Below are 24327 nucleotides of genomic sequence, written 5' to 3'. Positions count from 1 at the left end.
GCACAACTGTTTACAACCTGATACTTTCAACAGCTTTCTTCGACTTTGGAGACTCAGAGTCTACCCATTTTGAGCTCAGACTGCTGCCATTGTGTCTAACTGTGATCACCCTACACCATTGCCCTAGTAACACTATCTGGTCATCCCTTTGATCTTTAATCACGTCCAGCCTGTTGTCAAACAGACTTCAGAATGGGTCATATGTTTTACCCTTAAGTTAAAGGCACAGTTCCAAAACATAACAATCTTATAAACCTCATAATTGTAACACATCTGATATCTTCAGCCACACATCAAGCTATTCACAAACTGATGCCAGTACATTTATGCTTCAACCTGGTGTTAGTGCAATCCTGGTATTGTCTCTACTTCCTACAGTGCAAACTCAAAAGAGCAGAGATTAAATTTTAGTGAAGTCTTAATTAAACAGATATAACATGAATATGTAGAATCCTTCTGAGATTTGCTTTGATGTTCTTCCAGAACACCATGTTAACAATGTCTTTGTTATGTGGGGTGCGTCTTGCTTTCAGAACATTTCCTTTCATTCCTATGCTTGTAACAGGATGACTGATACTGAATAAAAATGCCATGCACCTCTTATCAAGGATTATTACAGGCTCTCACAGGTATCTCATTTCTGTAGATCTCCTCCACGGCCAAGTCCCGGTAGCCTCCACTACTCAGATGAGGATGTCAGCACGAAATACAATGACCTAATCCCAGCAGAGAGCAGCAGCCTGACCGAGAAACCCTCTGAAATATCAGACTCTCAGGTAAGCACTATTCTTTCAGGAATGTCATGTTACCAAGATTTCCGGAGTACTCTTGAAAGTGTAAAACCCTGATTCATATTGCACTCAATGTTACAGGTCAGACTTTCTCCTAATTTGTTCATGTCAGTAAGGCAGTTTCCATAAGCTGAACAAGTATTCTATGAATCAATATCCATGAACTAGACAATTACCCCTTGACTGTAAAGTGTCAGAGATCACATAAGATGCTTAGAATGCTCTCCTGTTACTCAGAAATAATAAATAATATAAAATCAAAATAAAATAATAAATATAGTGCTTTCTGATGAATAAAATAGAAGTAAGAGATAAATTAACTTTTAAGAAGCAGTAATATATAGTATACAATATGAAAGTTACACAATATAGAAAATGTTTCAAAATTAGTATTTGATAGACATTATATTAGAGGTAACTTCACCACCTGGTTGAGGCAATGCAAAACATATAACTGGGAATCACATCGCTCTTCAATTGAATTTTTTAAAATAAAAATGATGTTGAAGTAGGCTCATTGAGTCAAACAATTTCTTTTTAATGGGCAGATTATTAAGATGTAGCCAATTTTTAACTCTCAAATAAATGTGGTCTGAACTGATGAACATTGACCACACAATGGTTTGCTTGTTTTCACACCTCACTATAAATGAAATCATGACTTTTTGATTGTCATAACCTGAAGTTAACATATAAAATTCCCAACATCCATCAAATGAGCAATAACTTAATTGGGTTGAATTCAAAGCAGCTTTGGCCCAAACAGCCTACCTGTGATTCTCTTACAGAGATATAATGAGCCTCCTTTGAGTGAATTTATCCAGTTAGTAGTTAAGCCTTTATGGACTAGAAAAATGTCAGGTTTGATCTTCACTCTGCATTGAGTTAGTTGATCTCAGCTTAAAAGTGGTAGAGATACTTAAATGGACCTCAGTGCCCCTGGGTTGAATTATTACATCAGTGTTCCTGAGTGATATCCAGTATTCTTGCTGGAAGTCAAATAGCCTTCCAATGCTCATGGATGAAGCCTCAAATATGAATATTAGATGAGGTTCAGAGGGAGCCTGTCAATTCATAATCCAGAAAGGAATCAACACTTTCAAGAGAGGAAGATTCCTTCAGCAATGTCTAATTTGTGAGAAAATATACCTAATCCATTAAAATTCATCTTGCACCCATTGTTGCTTTTGATGTTCCTGTTGATTTTCATTTCAAATGCAGAGCATCCTTTCAAATCAAGGTTTATGAAATGAGAAGAAAAGTTTGTATACTTCTGGTCCACGCACAATGTAAATCTTGTGCTAAGATAATTTACAGACCACTGTTTGAACCATCGAAATGTATGATGCAGTTTCTTATAATGAAAATTACTATTTGCTTTATCAAAACAAAAACAGAAAATGCTGGAAAAACTCAGCAGGTTTAACAGCATCTGTGTAGAAAAAAAAGAGTTAACGTTTCGAGTCCGTATGACTCTTCTTGTCCTCTTTGTTAGACCAGTTGAGTTTTTCCAGCATTTTCTGTTTTTGTTTCAGATTTCCAGCATCCACAGTATTTTGCTTTTACCATTTGCTTAACATTCAACATAAAGAGAAAGCGTATTACTGTATTTGATTCTGATCAAATTTATGTTACTTCCTCTACCTGTCTGTCAGCCTATCTGTCTGTTGCCTGGAGCAACCATTATATCTAAACACTGTAAGTAGTTTAAAATTATATTCAGCTGTCAATTGGGTAAAATTATGGAAAAAGTGGGGTCAGGTAACATATGTAGAAATAAATTTACCAATGAATAGCTTATCATCAATGGGGATAAGTGAAAGACAAAATAAATTAAAGAATGAGAAAGAGCTACTAGATCCTTTCCTTCAGTAGTTTGGATGAAAACCATTTCAATTTCCTCAACAAGGATAAATGAGTTTTAATTAATTTCTAAGGCTGAAATTCAGGTGAGCGAGCTTCTGAGTTGAAAGTGGGCATTTTTTGCTTACGAACCTTAAAAGAAGGCTGCATAACTTTCATTAATTCCTATCTGACATTCAGTTGGTGTTATAATGTATTGTAATGTTATGATGGACTTAACAGCAAGTGGCATGGGAGTGTGAATGTATAAGTACCACCTTGGTTTCTGAATAAAATGATATATGGGAAAAATTGTTCAACAGAGATAATGGTCTTGCAGCTGTACAGTAGATTGTAGCTACCCAGCTTCAATTTTATCCTTCAGTTCAATTAACTCATCCTAATTGCTGATTACTGGACTCCCACTTGTCCATTGGGGTTTAAGCTTGTTCCAATGACTGTATTAAAAAGGATCAATACTTTGTAGTGAATTACAAAGCTGTAATTGAATTATGAAAAGATTTGTATTCTATAAAAACATCTTAGACGTTCAAGTGGTTTATAACCACTAATCAACTAGCAGGATAACATGACATTCTTGAGCATGTCCTGGTGCTTGTTATTCCAATTAAATGCATGTTTTTTTGTTCTCTATATTTTCTTCTGTATCTACAGACACCATTGTTATTTCATACTGGTAGTCATTACCTCTGCCGTTGAAGGTGGGCAGAGGTAATGTTTTTGCTCCTGTTTGTTAGTTTGTTGGTATTAAGATCCCCAGCTGAGGTTACCCCTGGACAAGCCTGATCCCAGAATGGAACCCAGCTTGATAGATTCTAACTTTTAATTTGTTTGTTTAGATATGTGGAGGGTATCTATTGAACAGAGTCACAGAAGTCAGCTAATAAACTTTTAACAAAAGAATAAAACATTTATTTAACAAGATAAGTTGAACTACGTTATAACACTTCTTCACCCACAATTATACCTTTACAGGTATATACAGATTTGTAAGGATAACATAAGTTTTCCTATACTCTAATGTTCATATTCACTAATACATGTAGCTTCTAGCATGTGTAAGTAAGCCACACTGCTAGCCCGTCTGATAATCTTAAATTGGTTGTCAGTGTAATTTGAGTATTTTCATGCAGTATAAATTGTTGTTCCTTTTACATTTGGTATTTTTGTGAATTATCCTGAGGAGTGCAAGACGAAAAGTTTCAGCAACATGTCTTTCTTCAGCAATACTCAAGTTCTTACTACCAAACGACTAAATAATACAGAGAAGATAAATCCCACTGGTGTAGCACAGATGAGAGATAGAACTTGAAACCAGTGGAATCTGTATTTCCAAGTATCTATCACAGTACATGGTACCTTTACCTACTGAGCCTATGAGGGATTCACAGGTTTTCTCATGTAAGATTTTTAACCTCTTTTTCACATGTTTTTATAACAGCTACAGTCTGTGTTTCTCTCACTGATTTGTGCTGACACTTTCAGAAGATGTTTATCCCTGTGAGATTTTGACTACAGGTTTACTGAGAACTAAATTCAGCATTTGGAAACACAATGCTTAGTATATAATACAGAGAAAATAACCGCCTCCAGTTCTTCAACACAGCAGTTCTTTCAATCATCTGAAAGATCCATAACTGTGAGTGATTCATGGGCAGAACTTTCTGCCTGTCGGGTGGGCAGGCCCAACCCAATCTCCAGTGGGCGGGGAACCGATCCCCACTGGAGAAGCGGGCCGTGCCGCTATTTAATGTGGGCGGGCCAATTAAGGCCCGCCTAGCATGACGTTCGGCGGGAAGCGCCAAGCACTTCCTGTGCAGGTGAGGGGGGATTCCCCAAAAGCGAGAGTGGGCTCTTTCACTCATGCACATGAAAGAGCGCACATCTCCCTGAGGCTAAGTGCTGCCTCAGGGAGATCGCTTACACTTTTAAAAAGATTAAAAATAGAAAAAAAATTCCCTAACATGTCCCCCTCATGTGACAACATGAGATGGGACATGTTCATAAATTACAGTAAAACTTTATTAAACTTTTTAGAACCCTGTATGAAACCTCATCCCGCCAGTGGATGAGGTTTCATGTTTTTTCTATTGCCCGCCGGGGCTCCTGGCCTGCCCGCCAACCTTACGGTTGGATGGGCAGGTCCTTTAATTGTTTAAATGATCCTGTCAATGGCCTCAATTGGCCATTGGCAGGTTGGCAGGTGCACAGCTGATTTTGCTGTGCTCCCACCTTCCTGCAAATTTAAATGGGGCAGGATGACATCGGGGGTTCATCCCCTGCTTGCCAACGGCAAAATTCTGCCCCATGTATTTCTTCAAACAGAGCGCTAATTGATCTCAAGACAGATATTCTGTATATTTTTTGAACTTGTTATTACCTTACTTTGTTAAAGCATTTAAAATTTCTAAGTAAATGTCAGCACTATAGCTGAACAAGTAGTAATAGTTCTGTTTGATGAAATGATTGCAATAGGACATTGTATTCAAAATTTCTTAATCATTAATCATTTAGGTGGTGAAATTATCATCTATGTTAACAGTATAACAATTAGCACTTAACAAGCCATTCAGTGAAATAAATTACTATCCAGGTTTTGGATTTGGATTCAGCGCTGGATGAAGTTCAGATTACTGAAGACAAATATTTTAGAATGTTAATAATTTGAGCTTCAGTTTCAGACAACTCAACCTCCTATGAGATTAAAACCTGCCAGCTATTTAGAAGAAAAAAAATCTGAAGGGGCAGCTAGATATTACAAGGGAGAATTAATATTGGAAGTTTAAGCTGCTCCCCCATTGGGTGAATTTCTATTTATACATTTATATTTTGATATGTAATACCAAAATGAGAACTTCCCAGTAAGAACATTAATTAATGAAGGAACCCTTGAACTGAAGCTCTTTGCATCCATGGGCAGACTCGTCCCAGAATTGCACTAAGTGTGCTAGTCGGTGTGAAAATTACGTTTTACCAGCCAGCTACAATGGCAGGTTTTCGTGCCGTATCATCCCCTTCCCACCTCATTAATTATGCAGCCACAGGAAACACGCCGTCTTGCTGGCGGGTGGCCTCTGAATCACCCACTGCGCCATTACCTCACCATTTCCTCACTCTGGGTGCCATATCTAAACTGTAGCTGCACACACAGTTCACAATGCTTGCAACCCAGGACTGCTGCAGTGAAAGCAACCTCCGCCTTACAGCTGGTCTGGTAGGTAGACACCTGCCCGTAAGCCCCGGGTGAAGCCTGGCGCTGATGACCGTGAATGCTGCCTGAAGCAAGATAAGCAAACGAACCACAAGTGAAGTGCAGTTCGCCAGGTGCATGTCGCTTATGTACAGTTGCACTTGGATGATCCAGCGTGGCAAGCAGGGCTTATAATGAGATGCTAAAGTATTGAAATTAAATTCTCGATGTGTGGCAGTGGGAAACGTGGCCCGCCATTAATGGGTAGAACAGACGATCGTTTCGCAATGGCATAAAACCGATTTTTAGCTTTCTTGCCATATTGTCCACTCACGTTGCTAAACATGCCTGCCGCCAATGGGAGCGGAAAATTCTGACCCATATGTCTATAGTGTCTATCAAATAAGAGCTGGAAAAAGAATGTCAGTAAGATATTATGAAGTGTACTGTTCTAGCGCATGTAGTTCAACAGTTTTTCAAAATAAAATTTTAAAAATCATTTTGTCATATTACATTCAAGTTTACTTTTAATATTAAAATAGCAATAATAAACAGTATTTAAATTCCCAATGATTTTCTCTGTCAACCTGTGAGCCATGAATAGTTTCAGATCACAGCCTTTCTCCATTTTTAGCATGACTGGAAAAGCTGGCCCTGTGCCATAATTATCCAACGCTAACAAGCATTCACTACTTCCCACATCCAACAAAACATTTTTTGAAATAGAAAACATATTGAGCAATGAATAAAGAGAGGCATCTGAAGCATTCATTACGGAAGTGAAACCATCTATTTTCTGATATGAATCTTGGGCTTTGCAGAGAGCTAAGTATGTTTATGTAGGAGGCAAGAACAATATTGTTTTTTCTCCTGAGCAGTTCCTGCTTTAAAAAGTTACCCTTTATTTTGCTGATGGCACCCAATAGCAGCACTATCGCCAAGATTCCTTCGACAGAACTCATGACCTCTACCACCTAGAAGGATAATATAAGCGGATTCTATATGAATAGGTAAAGGAGAAAGGAATGGAAGGATATCCTGATGGGTTTAGATGAAGGAGGATGGTAAGAGGCCCATGTGGAGCATAAATGCCAACATGATCCTGTTGGGCTGTAGGCCTGTTTCTGTATTCTAAATACTATGTATCTATGTAAATCTGGATGACTTCATTGGGAGTAGGCTGTAATCACAGAACAGCCTGATTATTCACTCAACCTCATTTCTAGTTGAATATTTGTTGCATTTTGACTTGTTCTCTAAGATGTCATTTGGTGTTGTTGCATTATAGGCTCTGGTGTGAAGGAAATGTTGAAGGTAGTGCTGTTGTAGTTGCTTAGCTTTGGTGCAGGCTGTAGCAAGTCAGCGTATTGTGTTCTTGTCAAGGCAGCTGCTTTTGCAAGGTTCGTCAGCAGTCTGTTTTGAGCGAGAGAAATACCTGTTCATGTGAGTCACACTGTTCTTATTCAACTATGTTGGCCTTTAATTTAGGTATGTGTTGCTGTGGAAGGGGAGGAACATGAGTATCTGTTTTGATTTAACTTGTTTATTGATGTGACAAACAAACTAATACAGAAAAGCAGAAGACTGTGGATGCTGGAAACCTGAACTAAAAACAAAAAATGCTGGAAATACTCAGCAGGTCAGGCAGCATTTGTGGAGAGAGAGCAGAGTTAATGTTCCAGGTCGATGGCCTTTCATCAGAACTAGGAAATGTTAGAAACCTAATAGGTTTTGAGCAAGAGATAGGTGGGACAAGAACAAAGGCAGGTCTAGGGTTAAAGACGGATGAGATTGAGTGACAGAAGAGTTAGTCTTCTGGGGCCAAAGGGAATGGTGATGGGACAAGAAAAAAAACAAAGAACCAAAAGATGTGCCCAGAGCAGGTGTACTAATGTCTGAAAGTGAAAATAAGAGAAAAATTGAAACATGCAAAGAAAAGAAAACCAAAACTAGAATATTGGTCAAAATGATATTGTTTCTCAGCAAATTCCTTTTGATTGACCACTGCAGTTGGAATCAGTCTATATTCACTCCATCTCGCATGTCAGTGCATGTGCTATGTCCAAGAATCTATCCACATGATCTTCTTGTTTTACTTTACATTATTTTTAATTTATATAGAAGCGCAATATAGTATAACCTTTCCGTGGGCACTCACCACTGCAGATTTCCAAAAATCACATTTTTCTCTAATCAGCTGTAATATACCTGACATCACAATTTCCAAAAGGTTAGAACATTAATTTGTTTGTCATAGTGCATATATTTTGTGTTTACATAAGGGATGCTAACTGCCTTGAACAAGCCATTTATTGAAGTACACAGACGTTTATACATTCTAGTCATAACCTTGAAAACAATGTTCATCGTAAATATGAGCTGTGCCACAATGTGGTTATCTGAAAATGGCTCTGAATGATGATATTATCATTTTCAGTTTTAGGAGTCCTAAAAGAGAAAGGGAAATCTAATACATCCTTTTTTGATCCAGGATTTTATAATGGATATGATATTTTTCACCTTGACAAAAAAAAAATCAAATTTGCATAAATAACCTTATCAGAATATCAACCCCTCAGAACAATAATCCCCAGGGTGATTTCACAATTTCTGCCTCTAACTCCAGGCTATCCTTTTCTTGTTTTTCTTATTCAAAGTCCAAAGTCTTATCCTTCTCCTGTCTAGTAGTTCCCAATTCTGCTGATCAACATGGTCAATCAGCAGAAAAAAGGCATTCTAGGCATTTGCCATAAATTGTTCATCACCCTTCCTCTGGGTTATTTCGTTGAGTGTATTGTATTATCCTAAATCACTAGGATTCTTCTTTCCAAGCTTAAAAATGTGAAATTTTAATAACTCACTCATATTGAAACTAATCCCATGATTCACAGAAACTGAAAAGATCTCTATCCAAATGTAGCCACTAAAAGCAGGTATCTAAAATTTTAATACATAAGCAGTTACCTTTGTGCCTGAAGATGATCCTCTTTTTTCATTTAAAGTTTACCTGAAGGAAAAAAATAGTATTAATATTAATATTTTTAAACATGCTCCTCAAGCTGCATTATCATGATTTTTTTCTGAATTTGGGGATTATATCAATGCTTTTTGCAGTTCAATGGAGCCATAGGGGAAACCAAAATAATTCTGTAATCCTGCACTGTACCCTGCAGCAGGTGGTAAAGAGGTTACATGCAAGTGATTTGCATTAAAGAGTTTAATGACCTTGGGCAGGGGTTAAATGCTCGGAGGCTGGCCTTTCATGACTGATATGCTGATAGTTGATCAGAGACTTCAGTTTTTGTTTACAGAGATCTGGAAGTGTTGCGCTGGTTATCTTACTCTTAGAGGTATGCATGCAGGCAATATCAGCACAGGACTGAGCAGGGGAAAATCAACAAGGTAAAGAAAAGATCCAAATGATTTCAGCATTTTTGTGTGGTGCACATTTAAAAACCTCCTGTCTGCTTGGGACATTTAATTGAACTGCTTGAACAATCTAAAAGGGTTAACAGTATTCTTTGAATAAAACATCAAAACAGCAGATTATTTTACAATTCTGTACAGGTTCAAGGAAAAGCAGTGCTTGAGTGCCATTCTTCCTTTGTGGTGGGTTGATAGAAAGAGACCAATGTTTCCTCTGCTTTCAGCCACTATTCTCTGGCCCTATGAAGTGATTGCCTTCTTTATATTATACTTTCCTATTCAGATTATTTAACAACATTAACTTGCAATGCACCATTAAGGTACTAAAACATTAAAAAGTCAAGAGCATTATAAAACAAAGTATGACTCTGAGCCTCATAAGGCGATGTTAGGTGAACTGACAAAAAGCCTGGTCAAAGAGGTAGGAGGTTTTAAGGAATGGCTTAAAGGAGGAAAGTAAAGTAGAGAGGCAGAGAGGTGTAAGGAGGATATTCCAGAGCTTAAGGCCTAGGGAACTGAAGGTGCAGCCACCAATGGTGCAGCGATAAAAAATTGGGGTGCTCAAAAGGCCAGAATTAGAGGAGTGCAAATATCTCAATGGGTTATGTGGCTGAAGGAGATTACAGAGATAGGTAGGGGCAGGGCCATGGAAAGATTTGAAAACAAGAATGGAGATTTTAAAATCAACATGTTGCTTGACCAGGAGCCAATATAGGTAAGAGAGCACAGAGGCGAAGGGGGAGCACGACTATTTTTAAAAGTTATCCATGGGATGTGGGCATCGCTGGCTAGGCCAGCATTGTTTGCCCATCCCTAATTGCCCTTGAGAAGGTGGTGGTGAGCTGCTTTCTTGAACTGCTGCAGTCCATGTGGTGTAGGTACACCCACAGTGCAGTTAGGGAAGGAGTTCCAGGATTCTGACCCAGCAACACTGAAGGAACGGCGATATAGTTCCAAGTCAGGATGGTAAGTGGCTTGGAGGTGGTGGTGTTCCCACGTGCCTTCTACCCTTGTCCTTCTAGACTGGAGCGGTCATTGGTTTGGAAGGTGCTGTCTAAGGAGCCTTGGTGAATTCCTGCAGTACGTCTTGTAGATACACATTGCTGCCACTGTGCGTCAGTGGTGGAGGTGGTGCTGACTTAACATGAGCTAAGACATGAGCAGTAAAAGTTTGAGTCACTTCAGGTTCACAGAGGATAGACTGTGAGACCAGCCAGGAGTGTATTGGAATAGTCTGGTCTAGAGTTAACAAAGTTATGAATGAGGGTTTTGCAGCAAAGGAGCAGAGAAAGGGTAAATTGGGTGATATTGCAGAGGTGGAAATAGGCAGTCTTAGTGATGGCACGATTATGAGGCTGGAAATTCATCTCAAGGTCAAATATATGACACCAAGATTACGAACATGGCTTAATCTCATACTGTTGACACAGAGAGGGATGAAGTCAGTAGCTATGGAATGGAGTTTGGAGCGGGGACCAAAACAATGACTTCAGTCTTTCCAATATTTAATTGGAGGAAATTTCTGCTCATCCTACATTGAAGGTCAGATAAGTAGTCTGATAATTTAGCCATAGTTGAGAATTCAAGAGAGGTAGTGGTGTGGTAGGGCTGGGTGTCGTCAGCGTACATGTGAAAACTTAACATCTGCGCTTTTGGATGATATTGCTGAGAGGAAGCATGTAGATGAGAAATAAGAGGGGGCCTCTTAGAAAGGAATAGATTAATCCGGGTTAGTCAGCATGGTTTTGTTAGGGGAAGGTGAAGACTTACTAATTAAGTCAATTTTTTTGAGGAAGGAACAAGAAGGATTGATGAGGGTAGTAGTGGATGTTGTCTACATGGATATTTGTAAGCATTTGACAAGGTCCCACGTGGCAGACCGGTCAGAAAAGTAAAAGACCATGGGATACAGAGGAATGTGGCAAGTTGCATCCAAAATTGGCTCAGCAACAGGAAACATAGGGTTATGGTCGATGGAAGTTTTTGCGAATGGAAAGTGGTTTCCAGTGGTGTTCCACAGGGCTCAGTATTGGGTCCCTTGCTGTTTGTTGTATATACTAATGATTTGGACTTAAATGTGGGAGGCATGATTGGGAAATCTGCAGATGACATAAAAATTGGCCATGTAGCTGATAGTGAAGACCATAGCTATCGACTCCAGACTGATATCAATGGTTTGGTTGAGTGGGCAGAAAAGTGGCAAATGGAATTCAGTTCAGAGAAGTGTGAGGTCATGCATTTGGGGAGAGCAAACAAAGGTAGGGAATACACAATAAACTAATGATTTGGACTTAAATGTGGGAGGCATATTGAGAGGGGTAGAGGAAGTGAGAGACCTTGGAGTGCACGGTCTCAGGTCCCTGAAGGCAGCAGGCCAGCTAGATAAAGTGGTAAAGAAAGCATATAGAATGCTTTTCAAATTTGTATGAGGTAGAGAATACAAAAGCAGAAATGTAATGCTGGAACTTTATAAAATGCTGGTTAGGCCACAGCTGGAATTTTATGTACAGTTCTGATCGCTACATTACAGGAGGACATAACTGCTCTGAAAAGAGTACAGGGGAGATTTACAAGAATTTTTCCAGGGCTTGAAAATTGAAACTATGAGGAAAGATTGGATAAGCTAGGGTGTTTTCCTTAGAACAGAGAAGGCTGAGGGGTGACTTAACTGAAGTGTACAATGTTATGAGGGGCCTAGGATAGAATAGACAGGAAAGACCTGTTTCCCCTAGTGGAGAGGTCAATTACCAGGGGTCACAGATTTAAGGTGATTGGTAGGAGGATTAGAGGGGACATGAGGAAAATCTTCTTCGTCCAGAGGGTGGTGGGTGTCTGGAATTCACTACCTCTTTTGGTAGTGGAGGCAAAAACCCTCAACTCATTTAAAAGGTACCTGAATCTGCACCTGAAGTGCTGTAACTTGCAAGGCTACAGAATAAATGCTGGAAGGTGAGATTAGAATGGACAGCTAGTTTTTTATATTTTGGCCAGTGTAGACACGATGTACCGAATGGCCTCCTTCTGTGCCATAACTTTTCTATGGCTCTATGGGCCAATGATGGATCCTTGGGGGACACCAGAGAGCAGGAAGAGAAAACATTGCAATTGATACTCTGAACATAATTAGACAGCTGAGAATGGGAGAGGTGGGAGCAGTCCCATCGAGCTGGATGATAGTGGAAAGGCGTTGGAGGAGGATAGTGTGGTCAACCATGTCAAAGTCTGCAGACTGGTCTAGAAGGACGAGGAGGGAAAGCGTACCTTTGGCCAGGATTTTCCAACTCCGTCGTGGCGGGACTTGCCACAGGAGATACAGTGGCCTGGCCGAAAGTCCATTGACAGCAGCAGGCAGGGCCAGAAAATCCCACCCTTTGTCACAGTCATGTAGGATGTCATTTGTAATTTTGATAAGACCTCTTTTGTCACTGTGGCAGGAGTGGAAACCTGATTCAAAAATGGAATTTTGGGAAAGCTGGGATTTGGGAGGTGATTCAAGGACTTTGCAGAGGAAAGGGAGGTTGGAAATGGGATGGTAGTTTACACGGATGGTGTGGTCAATAGTTGGTTTTTTGAAGACAGGGGTGATGAGGGCAGATTTAAAGGAGAGTGGGACAACACCTGAAATGAGTTGAAGAGAGAGAATCATTTACGATATCAATTAACATCGGAAGGGAAGTTGGGTGGTTAGCTGTTTAATGGAAATAGGATCAAGGAAGCAAGAGGCAGGTCTCATGGACAAGATGAACTTAGAGAGGACATGAGGGGAGATAGGAGAGAAACCAGAGAAAGATGCAAGTTCAGGGCTAGGGCAGGGGATATTTTAGAGGAAGTTTGGCGTGATGGAAGGGAGGGACATGGCAAAGGCAGTGGTTTGGATGATCTCAATCTTAGTGACAAAGAAATCCATGGTCCTTACATTTATTATCGGAGGTGAGGATGGGGACAGGGGAGAGCATTTTAAGTAGATGGCTTGCACTAGAGAAAAGAAGCTGGAGATTATCTTTGCAGTCCAGGGTGATCCTGGAATAGTGAGCAGTTTTAGGCAACTTGAGCAGGGCCCAGTAGTGCTTTAAGTGGTTCAGGCAGATCTGGTGGTGGACAGCTAAAATAGTTATCCATCATATCCTTTCAAATCTCCCCAAGAGAGGGAGAGGGCATCATCAATATAAAAGTGTTTCAAGATTTGACTTTTTCCAAGAGCAACAGCACTGAGAGTGAGCGCAAAGCCAGAAACAGTCAAATTTCGTAATATCACTAATAACTGCCTTTGTTCATCCATTTTCTATAAATTTAATGACATCTTTAAATGTTGTGTTGTTAATACTGTTCAAACACTGACTCAAACAGTTAGCCATGCAATTTATGTTTCTGCTACATTCCAATCCTGTGCCAACAATAAGTAAAACACATACAGCATGCTGATGCCATATGTGATTTTCTTTCAGCCTGCGCATTATTAATAGCAGTTGGTTAACTAGGCGTATGTGGCCAACATTGCATTTCTCATTTATAATGTGCAATTAGAAACAAGATGGTAGAGTTTCCACTTTGGGCTCAGTCACCGATTCTGGCACAAATTGTGCCTGTTTTGAAAAGTGATTTTTACCCTCAAAAGTTTCCACTTAAATTCATTTGCATTTGCAACCATCTTCAGCTGCTTCATCAGTGAACTTCCCTCCATCATAAGGTCAGAAGTGGGGTTGTTTGCTAATGATTGCACAATGTTCAGCACCATTTGCGACTCCTCAGATACGAAGCAGTCCATGTCCATATGCAGCAAGACCTGGACAACATTCAGGCTTGGGCTGGTAAGTGGCAAGTTACATTTATGCCATGCAAGTGCCAAGCAATGACCGTATCCAACAAGAGAGAATCCAACCATCACCCCTTGATATTCAATGGCTTTACCATTGTTGAATCTCCGACTATCAACACCCTTGGGTTTACCATTGACCAGAAACTGAACTGGACCAGCCATAAGTATTGTGGCCACAAGAGCAGGTCAGAAGCTGGGAATTCTGCTGAGTAACTCACCTCCTGACTCCTCAAAGCCTGTCCACCATCTATAAGGTACAAATCAGGAGTGTGATGGATTACCCTCCTCTTGCCCAGATGAGTGCTGCAATAACACACAAGAAACTGGACACCATCTAGGACAAAGCAGCCTGATTGATTGGCACCTCTTCCACAAGCATTCACTTCCTCCACCACTGACGCATAGCGGCAGCAGTGTGTCCCAGCTACAAGATGCACTGCAGAAACTCACCAAGGCTCCTCAGACAGCACCTTCCAAACCCACGAATGCTACCATCTAGAAGGACAAGAGCAGCAGATTCATGGGAACACCACGACTTAGAAGTTCCCCTCCAATCCACATCCTGATTTGGGAATATATCACCATTCCTTCACTGTCACTGGGTTTCTCAAGGGCCTTTAGGGAAGGGCAATAAATGCTGGCCTAACCAGCAACGCCCACATCCCATGAAAGAATATTTTTTAAAATATTGTGGAATGCAAAATCTTCGTGAACCAGTGAAATTAGGCAGCATTTTAAAATGTAATTGTATTTTTAATTTTCTTTAAAATAAAATTTCCTTCATATATTTAAAAGTGGTAACTGTGAAGTTTAATCAAAATGGCCGAATTTAGGTTTATCACACTGTCAATCCATCAACTCTGAATAATCTGATTCTTAATTACTAAAAATGAATTTATAAGAAAAACTATTTCCTAGTTATATTGGGGTACCTTAGTCAATTTCTTCATAAATTAAATCAAGAATCACATTTCAAAGCTTTTAAAATGTATCTTATAAAATGTTCTTGTGCCCAAAAGAACCAGCTTAATTTTTAAAGCCTCCCTGAAGGCCTGCAAACAAGTGCAATTAGCATAAAATCCCAATGATGATTAATTCACCCAAGGAATGTAACATTTGTGGGCGGGGCCTATTTCCAGTGCCCAAGTTGCAAAGTGCACTTAAAATTCCATAATTTTTTATGCTGGTGCAATTGAGTGAAAACTCCAGACCAAGGTGTTAAAATTAACTTTGGATTAACCAATTAATATTGACCGAAAAACTAGGTTGATACTGTAATTTTTCAAATGTTACTGTAAGATCTTTGCTGCCCAGAGCAGCACATGACCTTAATTTATTCTTTCATTAAATGTATCCTCAACAGTGCAGTTTGAGAGTCTTGGAGTCATCATTGTGAGGTGAGTGTGGAGTGCTTGAATCCATAATTTGCTGCTACAAAAGCAAAATGTTAGAAACAACAACAACTTGCATTTATGTAGCACCTTTAATGTAATTAAAAAGTACCAAGTCACCTCACAGGAGGGCTATCAAACAGAATTTGATACTGAGCCATATAAGGGGAGATGAGGACAGATGACCAAAATGCTGGTCAAAGATAGATTTTAAGGAGTGCCTTAAAGGAGGCGAGAAAGGTAGACAGGTGAAAAATTTAGGGAAATAATTCCAAAGTTTGGGGCCTTGGCAGTTCAGTGATTAATGTCAAGGATGCACAAAAGGCCAGAATTGGAGGAGCACAAAGATCTCAAGGTAGTAGGACTTGAGGATGTATAGAGATGGAGAGGGATGTGACCATTGGCCAGTCTTCAATCTGGCCAGATAGCAGGCGGGGAACAGAGTGAAAAAAAATTACACTGAAAATCCTGCCTTTAAATTCAGCAAGACTTTCACCTCTCCAATATTTCTAAGTTTCCTAGTTGATGAGTGATGCTTTTGAACAGGAATCCTTTTCAGTTGTGATGCTTTTGAAAAGACTTTTGATGATATAGATAGGAATAGCAGCAGCAGTGTTTTTTTATTATAAACATACTGGATACATTTTTTTCTGGGTTTCTGAACCCTGCCATCAGAGTGAAATGGGGATAAGAAGCCAGCCATTGTGTGGGAAACAGCCACTTAACCTTGATTTCCCTGAATTGAACAGGGGATGGGCTCACCCTCCAATTAAGAGCGGTGAGAGGGCTTTCATAGCTAGAGGGCCAATAGGAGGCCATGGCAAGTAAGTGAGGACACCCCAAAATAGGTGAAAAGATATTAAATTCTTTAGATGAAGGGAAGCATGCCAAAACCTCAGTTGCATTGGGAAGCCTCAGCTCTGCAGTGTCAAGGCCAATTCTCATGATCTCTCTCTTATGTTTCCCAAAGGGCCAATAGTGGAGGGGGAGAATGCCAGTGCTGCTGTAGCACCACTGAATTCCTCCAATGACACAAAACCAACAGATCCAGCACTGTCACATTATTCAAACACACCCTCCACTAGTGCAGATCACTAATACCATTAAATCCTTGGGCACAATTAGAACGGGTGACTCTGAGTAAGCAGGAGGGGTGAAAGAGGCAGAGGCAGCTGTGCGCAGACTGTTCAGAGGATTGAGGCCAGATACAGCCAAGCTTAGCTGGGCACAGATGCAGGGCCTTGGAAGTCACAAGCAAGGTGGCTCTACTTTGACCATCAGCGTGAGATGTTTGCCCATGTATCAGAATTCTCTGAGGCAATGCAGAGTCATGGACTAGGAATGGAGGAGTCCATTTAGCTTATGTGCACCACCATGGCTCAGGGGTTTGAAAGCATGAGTTCCTCCATATAGAGAAAAAGAGAGAGAAAGTGACCACGTATGTGGCAGCACTCTGAGTTGAAGCAGGATCAATGTACTGACAAGCACAGAATGTTTGTAACACTCTATAGCATTCACCAATGTGGCACTCGGTGCAAAGATGCATGGAGTGGGTTCTCCTCAAGCGATTCAGAATGCCATCAAATGGCTAAGACAGTGTTGTGTAGCACTACCACCATGCTAAATGGGATAAACTTAGAATTGATCTAGCAGCTCAAAACTGGACAGCCATGAAGCAATGTGGACCATCCATCCACAACTGCACAATTGTATTTAACTACAATCTGTAATGTCATGGCACAAAATATCCCTCATTCCACTAATACCATCAAGTGAGGCTACCAACTGTGGTTCAGTGAGGAGCACAGGACAACATGTTGTGAGCAGCACCAGGCGTACCTATAAAAGAAGTGCCAACCTGGTGAATCTACAGCACAGAACTACGTGCATACTAAATCGCAGAAACAGGATACTATAGATAGAGCGAAACGATCCCACAACCAGTGAATCAGATCAAAACTCTACTGTCCTGCCACATCCAGTCATGAATGGCGGTGGATATCTAAACAACTAACTGGAGGAGGAGGCTGCACAAATATCCCCATCCTCAATGATGGGGGGAGCCCAGCATGTCAGTGCAAAAGAAAAAGTTAAAGCATCTGCTATCATCTTCAGCCAGAAGTGTCAATATTGCCATTTATCAGTCCAAGCCTGAAAGTTGTCCAGGATGATCCATCTCAGCCTCCTCTTGACATCCCCAGCATCACTTATGCCAGTCCACAATTCATCCAATTCACAGCACATGGTATCACAAAATGGCTAACTGCACAGGATACAGAACAGGCAATGGGCCTTGTCAGCATCCCAGCTGCGGTACTTGTGTTTGAGAATTAGCCACACCCTTAGCCAAGTTGCTCCAGTACAGCTACAACACTGGCACCTACTCGACAATGTGGAAAATTGCCCAGCTATGTCCTGTCCAGAAAAGGCAAGATAAATCCAATCTGGAGAATTAGGATGCCATTAGTCTATTCTTGATCATCAGCAAAGTGATGGAAGATGTCATCAACAGTGCTGTCAAGCAGCATGCAGCAATAATCTGCTCACTCAGGCTCAGTTTGGGTTCTGCCAGGGTCACAGCTCCAGAACTCATTACAGCCTTGGCCCAAAAATGGACAAAAGAGCTGAACTCAAGAAATGCAGTGAGAGTTACTGCCCTTGACATCCAGACAGCATTTGACCGAGTGTGACATCAAGAAGTCTTAGCAAAACTGAAGTCAATGGGAATTGGGGGAAAACTCTTCACTGACTGGAGTCCTACCTAGCAGAAAGGAAGAAGGTTGTGGTTGAGGTCAATCATCTCGGCCCCACAACATTGCTGAAAGAGCTCCTCAGAGTAATGTCCTAGCCCTAACCATCTTCACTTGCTTTAACAATAGCCTTCCCTGCAACATAAAGTCAGAATTGGGGATGTTCACTGATGATTACATAGTATTCAGTACCATTCACGATTCTTCAGATACTGAAACAGTCCATGCCCACACGCAGCAAGTCCTGGACAACTTTCAGGCTTGGACTGATAAGAGGCAAGTAACATTCATGCTACACAACTGCCAGGCAGTGATCACCTCCAACAAGAGAGAATCTAACCATCTTGCCTTCACATCCACCACTTAATGCCTTGCCATAAATATTGGGGGGCGGGGGTTGGTGGGGGGGGTTTACCATTAACCAGAAATTGAACTAGACCAACCTTGTAAATACAGTGACCATAAGAGCAGACCAGAAGCTGGGAATTCTGTGGCAAGCAACTCAACTCTTGACTCCACAATGACTGTTCACAAGGTAAAGTCAGGACTGTAATGGACTATGTTTCATTTCCCTAGGTGAAAGCGGTTCCATCAATGCTCAAGAAGCTTGATACCATCCAGGCCAAAGCAGCCCACTTGATTGGCACCCCACCCACCACCAATGCATAGTGGTAGCAGTGTGTACCATCTACAAAATGCACTGTAGTAATTTACTAAGGCTCCTTCAACAGCACTTGCCAAACTTGTGACCTCTAAAACCTAGAAGGACAAGTGCAGCAGATGCATGGGAAAACTACCACCTGCAAGTTCTCCTCTAAGTCACTCACCATCCTGACTTGGAACTATATAATGTTCCCTCACTGTCGCTGAGTCAAAATTCTGGAATTCCTCCCTGAAGGCAATATGGGTGTATCTATGCCACATGGACAATAGCGGTTCAAGAAAACAGCTCACCACAACTTTCTCCAGGGCAATTAGGGATGGGCAATGAATGTTGGCCTTGCCAGTGATGTCCATGTCCCAAGAATGAATTTTTTTTTTTTACAAACCATCGAATGGGATGATGGAGCCACGCCTCATGGGGCACCATCATCACCATTAGCCTCCTTGGCCCCTCTAACTGAGGGGCAATCTATGCAGCAGGGCCCTGCCACAAGGGCAGCGCCTTGCAGAAGTGTTCGAGCGTGAGTGGTTCACTTGAGTGACTTTCATTTGTGATTGTGTACATTGTCATTTATTAATTACATTGAATATGTTGAGCCATGATCCCAGACTTGTAAGCTTCCATTCTTTAATGACAAAACTGGAAAACAAGGAAGAAGTGGTAAAGGAAAGCAATGGCCTTTGAATGGGGCACTGAGACCAGTGGAGAGATGTGTACCGTGCATTGTCGGTAAGAATGGAACTGTACAGAGTTGTGTGTTTAATGGATGCATTCTCACAGGCAGAGCAAAGTGTCAGAGCATGCAGTCCTGCTGGATGACCATTGCTGAGGTGAAATGTGCCTGAATCAGATGTGCCCTGGCATTCAAGTCATCCCGATGAGAGCTTTGACTCCTGAGGCAGCCTTGATCTTCTCCCTGTACAGCCTTGGCACCATTCTGCTCTCCATCTTCCTCTTCCAATGAACTGTGGTGATCTAGCACATAACTGTCTTCAACATCCAAACTCAAGAGGGCCATGTTACGGAGAGTGCAGCAGATCACCACAATGTGCAAGATCCAGGCACATCTTCAGATGTCCAGTGGATGCTCAATGGTTGTCCATGTGAGCAGATAGTTTTGGTTATCGTGCCTCTGTGCCTCCTTCTCAGGGTGACATAAATAAGGAAGCACCCATCTCTTCAAGGGCTACCCTTGTCCCCTAGATGCCATCCACAGAACTCTGGTGGTGACATGAAGAGCTGCGGCCCTCTGGACTACTGGAGGATGAAAATGTCATGCCAGCTTCAAGGATAGCGAATGCAACCATACGGAAAGCACTTGTTGCAGTCACATATCAGCTGAACATTTAAGAAGTGGAAGCCCTTCCTGTTGCTGAATCTCACTGACTGCTCGCTCAGCACATTGATGGCCAGATGGATGCATTTGATGATGGCCTGTATCTGGGGGAATCCAGTGATAGAGCTGTTTGTATGTTTTTCCCTGCTCTCGCAAATAGGCCATCTGCGATCTGCAAGATGCAATGGTGTGTAGCCACTTGAGAGATGCCACCAAGGACTGCTGCTGATCCTTGGAATGAGCCACAGGCAAAGAAGTTAAAGTCACAGTGACTTTAACAGCTACTAGCATGGCATGGAGAGCAGTACTGTGAGATCTGAGCTCTTCCTCAACAAATCTCTCTCACCATCTGCCTACTTAGGCCAGCTTCCCACAGCACTGATTCTTTGACATGTCCATGTAGCTACCAGTTCAGCAGTACACTGAACAATGAATATGGCCTCTCTCTCCCTTGTGTTCTCTTCTGCCCTCCTCATGCCCAGAGCTCGGCATCTGCTCCTAAGAATGTTGATCCTTATTATTATATGTCCCTATCTCCTGATACCTTAATCCCATCTCCAGTGCCTTGCTTACAGAAAACTTCACTCACAATGCTTACTGTACCCCATTCTTATGACCTCACATTCCCTGGAGGTTGACACCCCCATCAACTGTCCAAGTGCGCACAGATCATTTGCTCCACAAACTTTACTCACCTGGTGGCCAACTGTGTGCCAATGGTGTGTTCCCCTCTCAGCTGTGCACCCTTTTATGAGCCCGCTTCATTGAATAGCACAGCCATGACTGGCTTCCCACTGTCTTGCCACCTGCTTCTACTTGGACTGTTCCAGATCTGTTGTGGATCCCGTGTCTTTCCACAAAAATTGCAAACTGGCCTTTAATGTCGTTAACAAGCTTAATTGGGCAGTGGTCCAAATCGGACATTTGCTGGTCTCTCCTTTCCTCCCTGAGCAAAATTGCTAACCATTAAAACAGCATTGAGAAATCGGCATGCTGGCTGGCAGTACAATGTTACTCACCTGCCCATGTGTTTCTGCCCCCATATCATGCAAGAATCCTGCCCAAGATTCCAGCCAATTAAGCTTACATCATCCAATGTTATTGTGAAATAAAATGGCTAACATTTGTCTGTGAACATTTAATTTAGAAAATATTTAAATGTAAATTATCCATTAAATATGAATAAGTAGGTATTGACATGTTGCAACCTTGTAATATGGCAGGAAATGTAGGTGTACACAGTAACCAGGGGCAGGATTTTTAGGTTGGTGTGCGGGGCGATCAGTGGGCCTGGGAGTGGACGGGGAAGGGACCACCACCCGCGATTAGCTCCCGACTACGATTTCACGCTGGCTGGCCAATTAACGGCTAGCCAGCGTGAAATGCGCGCTGAAATGCTCAGCACTGCTAGGGTGGGGGCAGGCGCTGACGTAAGCACTGGTGCAGGGGAACAGGGAATCAAAGTTCCCAGAAGGCAGAGAGCTGCCTCAGGGAGCTGAAGAATTTAAAACCAAGAAATAAAGATTTTAAAAATCAGGAAAAGTGTCCACGCATCAGAATCAGTCACCTGAACATATACATGATGAAAATTCTGTCCAAACATTTTGATTTTCTTTTATTTAATAATGGAAACCTCATCCTGCCCTTGGATGAGGCTTCATCAAAAAATACAAATTCCACCTGGCAGACTCGTCCATCTGCCAACCGTAAATTTGGACGGATGACGAAAAATCAGGGATATATGGAACTTTAATGGGCTTAATTGCCATCTTAATTGTCGGCGCGCTTCTGACTTTTGCGTGCACCCACTGACTGAAATATCGTGCAAGAGGATGACATTGGGATGTTTGGCTGATGTCATCACGCACTATTTTACACGCAAGCGGGTCGGGGGCACGCCTGCATGCCGACCTAAAAATCCTGCCCCAGGTTATCTTTGTGCAACTGTAGTATTATGTAAGAGTAAAAGCAACTACAAGAGCTTCAGTTATTCACTTCAAAAAGACTTGGCCATTTTAAGTCAAACATGCAGTACAGTAAAAGTCTCTGGAGAATGCAGACAGATCTGATTTCAGTCGAAAGTTTTTGTAAGCTGATAGCTCTGCATTGTGTTGGACTATGCCCTTGTGATAATGCAATCCTTCTCTGAAGGCCATTGGCAACATGCCCAAAAAATCAACAAATGAGGAAAGATGAGTTTGTGTGTTGAACTTCAGCAGAACAGTAAAGCAACTCTTAATTGGTATTATTTTGTTTGTGTTATACTGTACAATAGACAGAAGATGTATATTTAGGAGAGGTAAATATACCATAAATGTAATACCAAATTATTTATAACTAAATTTAAACTATTGAATTGGGTTGTAGACTCACCAAAATTAACACAAACAAATTAACAGCAATAGAGAAAGTAATGGCACTAAAGGGTGTCAAACTTCCAGGCCTGGATGGTTTTCATCTCAGGGTTTTAAAGGAAGTAGGGATCATCTAAAATTCTCTTAGCAGAGGATCTGTTTCTTCAGATTAAAAAATTCCACATCACTCTACTACCTAAGAATAGTGAGATAGCGAAACCATGGAATTATAAACTGATTAACCTAACATCTATAGATGGAAATTACTGGAGTCCATAATTAAGGATGCAGCGACTGAACACCTTGGACATTTTCAGTTGGTCAGAGAAAATCTGCATGGAATTGTAAAGGGTAGGTCATGTCTGATGAACCTAATTATATTTTTTGAACTTGTGACTAAAGGGGAATGTCCATGGATGTTGCTTATATGAAATTTCAGAAGGCATTTGGTAAAGTCCCTCATAAGAGCCTGTTAGCTAAAGTTGAAGCAAATGGAACTGAGGGGAAAATATTGACTAAAATTATTAATTAGGAGATTAGCTGAGCTGCAGGAGAAAGAGAGCAAGACAGAGGGATAAAGGGCAGATATTCTAATTAACAGAATGTGACTATTGGCATCCTACAGGGATCTGAGTTTGGGCCTCAACTATTCACTATTTATTAATGGCTTTGGAGATGGGATAGACAGTCATATATCTAAGATAACACCCCTCCATCTTTTTCACATGGTCCATCTCTGACACTTCCCTTCCCTTCCTTGACCTCTCTGTCTCAATTTCTGGTGATAGACTATCCACCAATATTCATTACAAGCCTACCGACTCCCACAGCTATCTCGACTACAGCTCCTCACACTCTGGTTCATGCAAGGAGTCCATCCCATTCTCTCAGTTTCTTCACCTCCGTCGCATCTGTTCTGATGGTGCCACTTTCAAAAACAGTTCCTCTGACATGTCTTCCTTCTTCCTTTTCCGAGATTTTCCACCCACAGTGCTTGACAGGGCCCTCAACCGTGTCCGGCCCACCTCCCGCGCATCCGCCCTCACACCTTCCTCTCCCTCCCAGAACCATGATAGGGTCCCCCTTGTCCTCACTTATCACCCCACCAGCCTCTGCCTACAAAGGATCATCCTCAGCCATTTCCACCAACTCCAGCATGATGCCACCACCAAACACATTTTCCCTTCTGCCCCCCGGCGGCATTCCGCAGGGATCGTTCCCTCCGGGACACCCTAGTCCAGTCCTCCATCACCCCCATACCTCAAACTCCTCCCATGGCACCTTCCCATGCAACTGCAGAAGGTGCAACACCTGCCCCTTTACTTCCCCTCTCCTCACCGTCCAAGGGCCCAAACACTCCTTTCAAGTCAAGCAGTATTTCACTTGCACTTCCCTCAATTTAGTCAACTGCATTTGCTGCTCCCAATGCTGTTTCCTCTACATTGGAGAGACCAAATGCAGACTGGGTGACCGCTTTGCAGAACACCTTCGGTCTGTCCGCAAGTATGACCCAGACCTCCCTGTTGGTTGCCATTTCAACACTCCACCCTGCTCTCATGCCCACATGTCCGTCCTCGGCCTGCTGCATTGTTCCAGTGAAGCTCAATGCAAACTGGAGGAACAGCACCTCATCTTCCGACTAGGCACTTTACAGCCTTCTGGACTGAAAATTGAGTTCAACAATTTTAGATCACGAACACTCCCCTCCATCCCCACCCCCTTTCCAATCCCCCTTTTTTCCAAATA

The 24327-nt window shown here is 41.7% G+C and overlaps 1 protein-coding gene across 1 annotated transcript in view; it reads left to right on the top strand.

Annotated features, from left to right (window-relative positions):
• The window catches only part of LOC121293629 (protein sidekick-2-like), a 941309-nt gene that overhangs the window by 899610 nt on the left and 17372 nt on the right, over positions 1 to 24327 (top strand). Inside the window, exon 43 of the mRNA XM_041216767.1 lies at positions 647 to 776. Within this exon, the coding sequence (XP_041072701.1) occupies positions 647 to 776 (130 nt within the window). The remainder of the gene's footprint in view (positions 1 to 646; positions 777 to 24327) is intronic.

The sequence above is a fragment of the Carcharodon carcharias genome, chromosome 22, assembly GCF_017639515.1.
Source record: "Carcharodon carcharias isolate sCarCar2 chromosome 22, sCarCar2.pri, whole genome shotgun sequence".
In the NCBI taxonomy this organism is placed as follows: Eukaryota; Metazoa; Chordata; class Chondrichthyes; order Lamniformes; family Lamnidae; genus Carcharodon; species Carcharodon carcharias.
The sequence above is the reverse complement of the archived record's forward strand: the minus strand, read 5'-3'. Positions and strand labels throughout refer to the sequence as shown.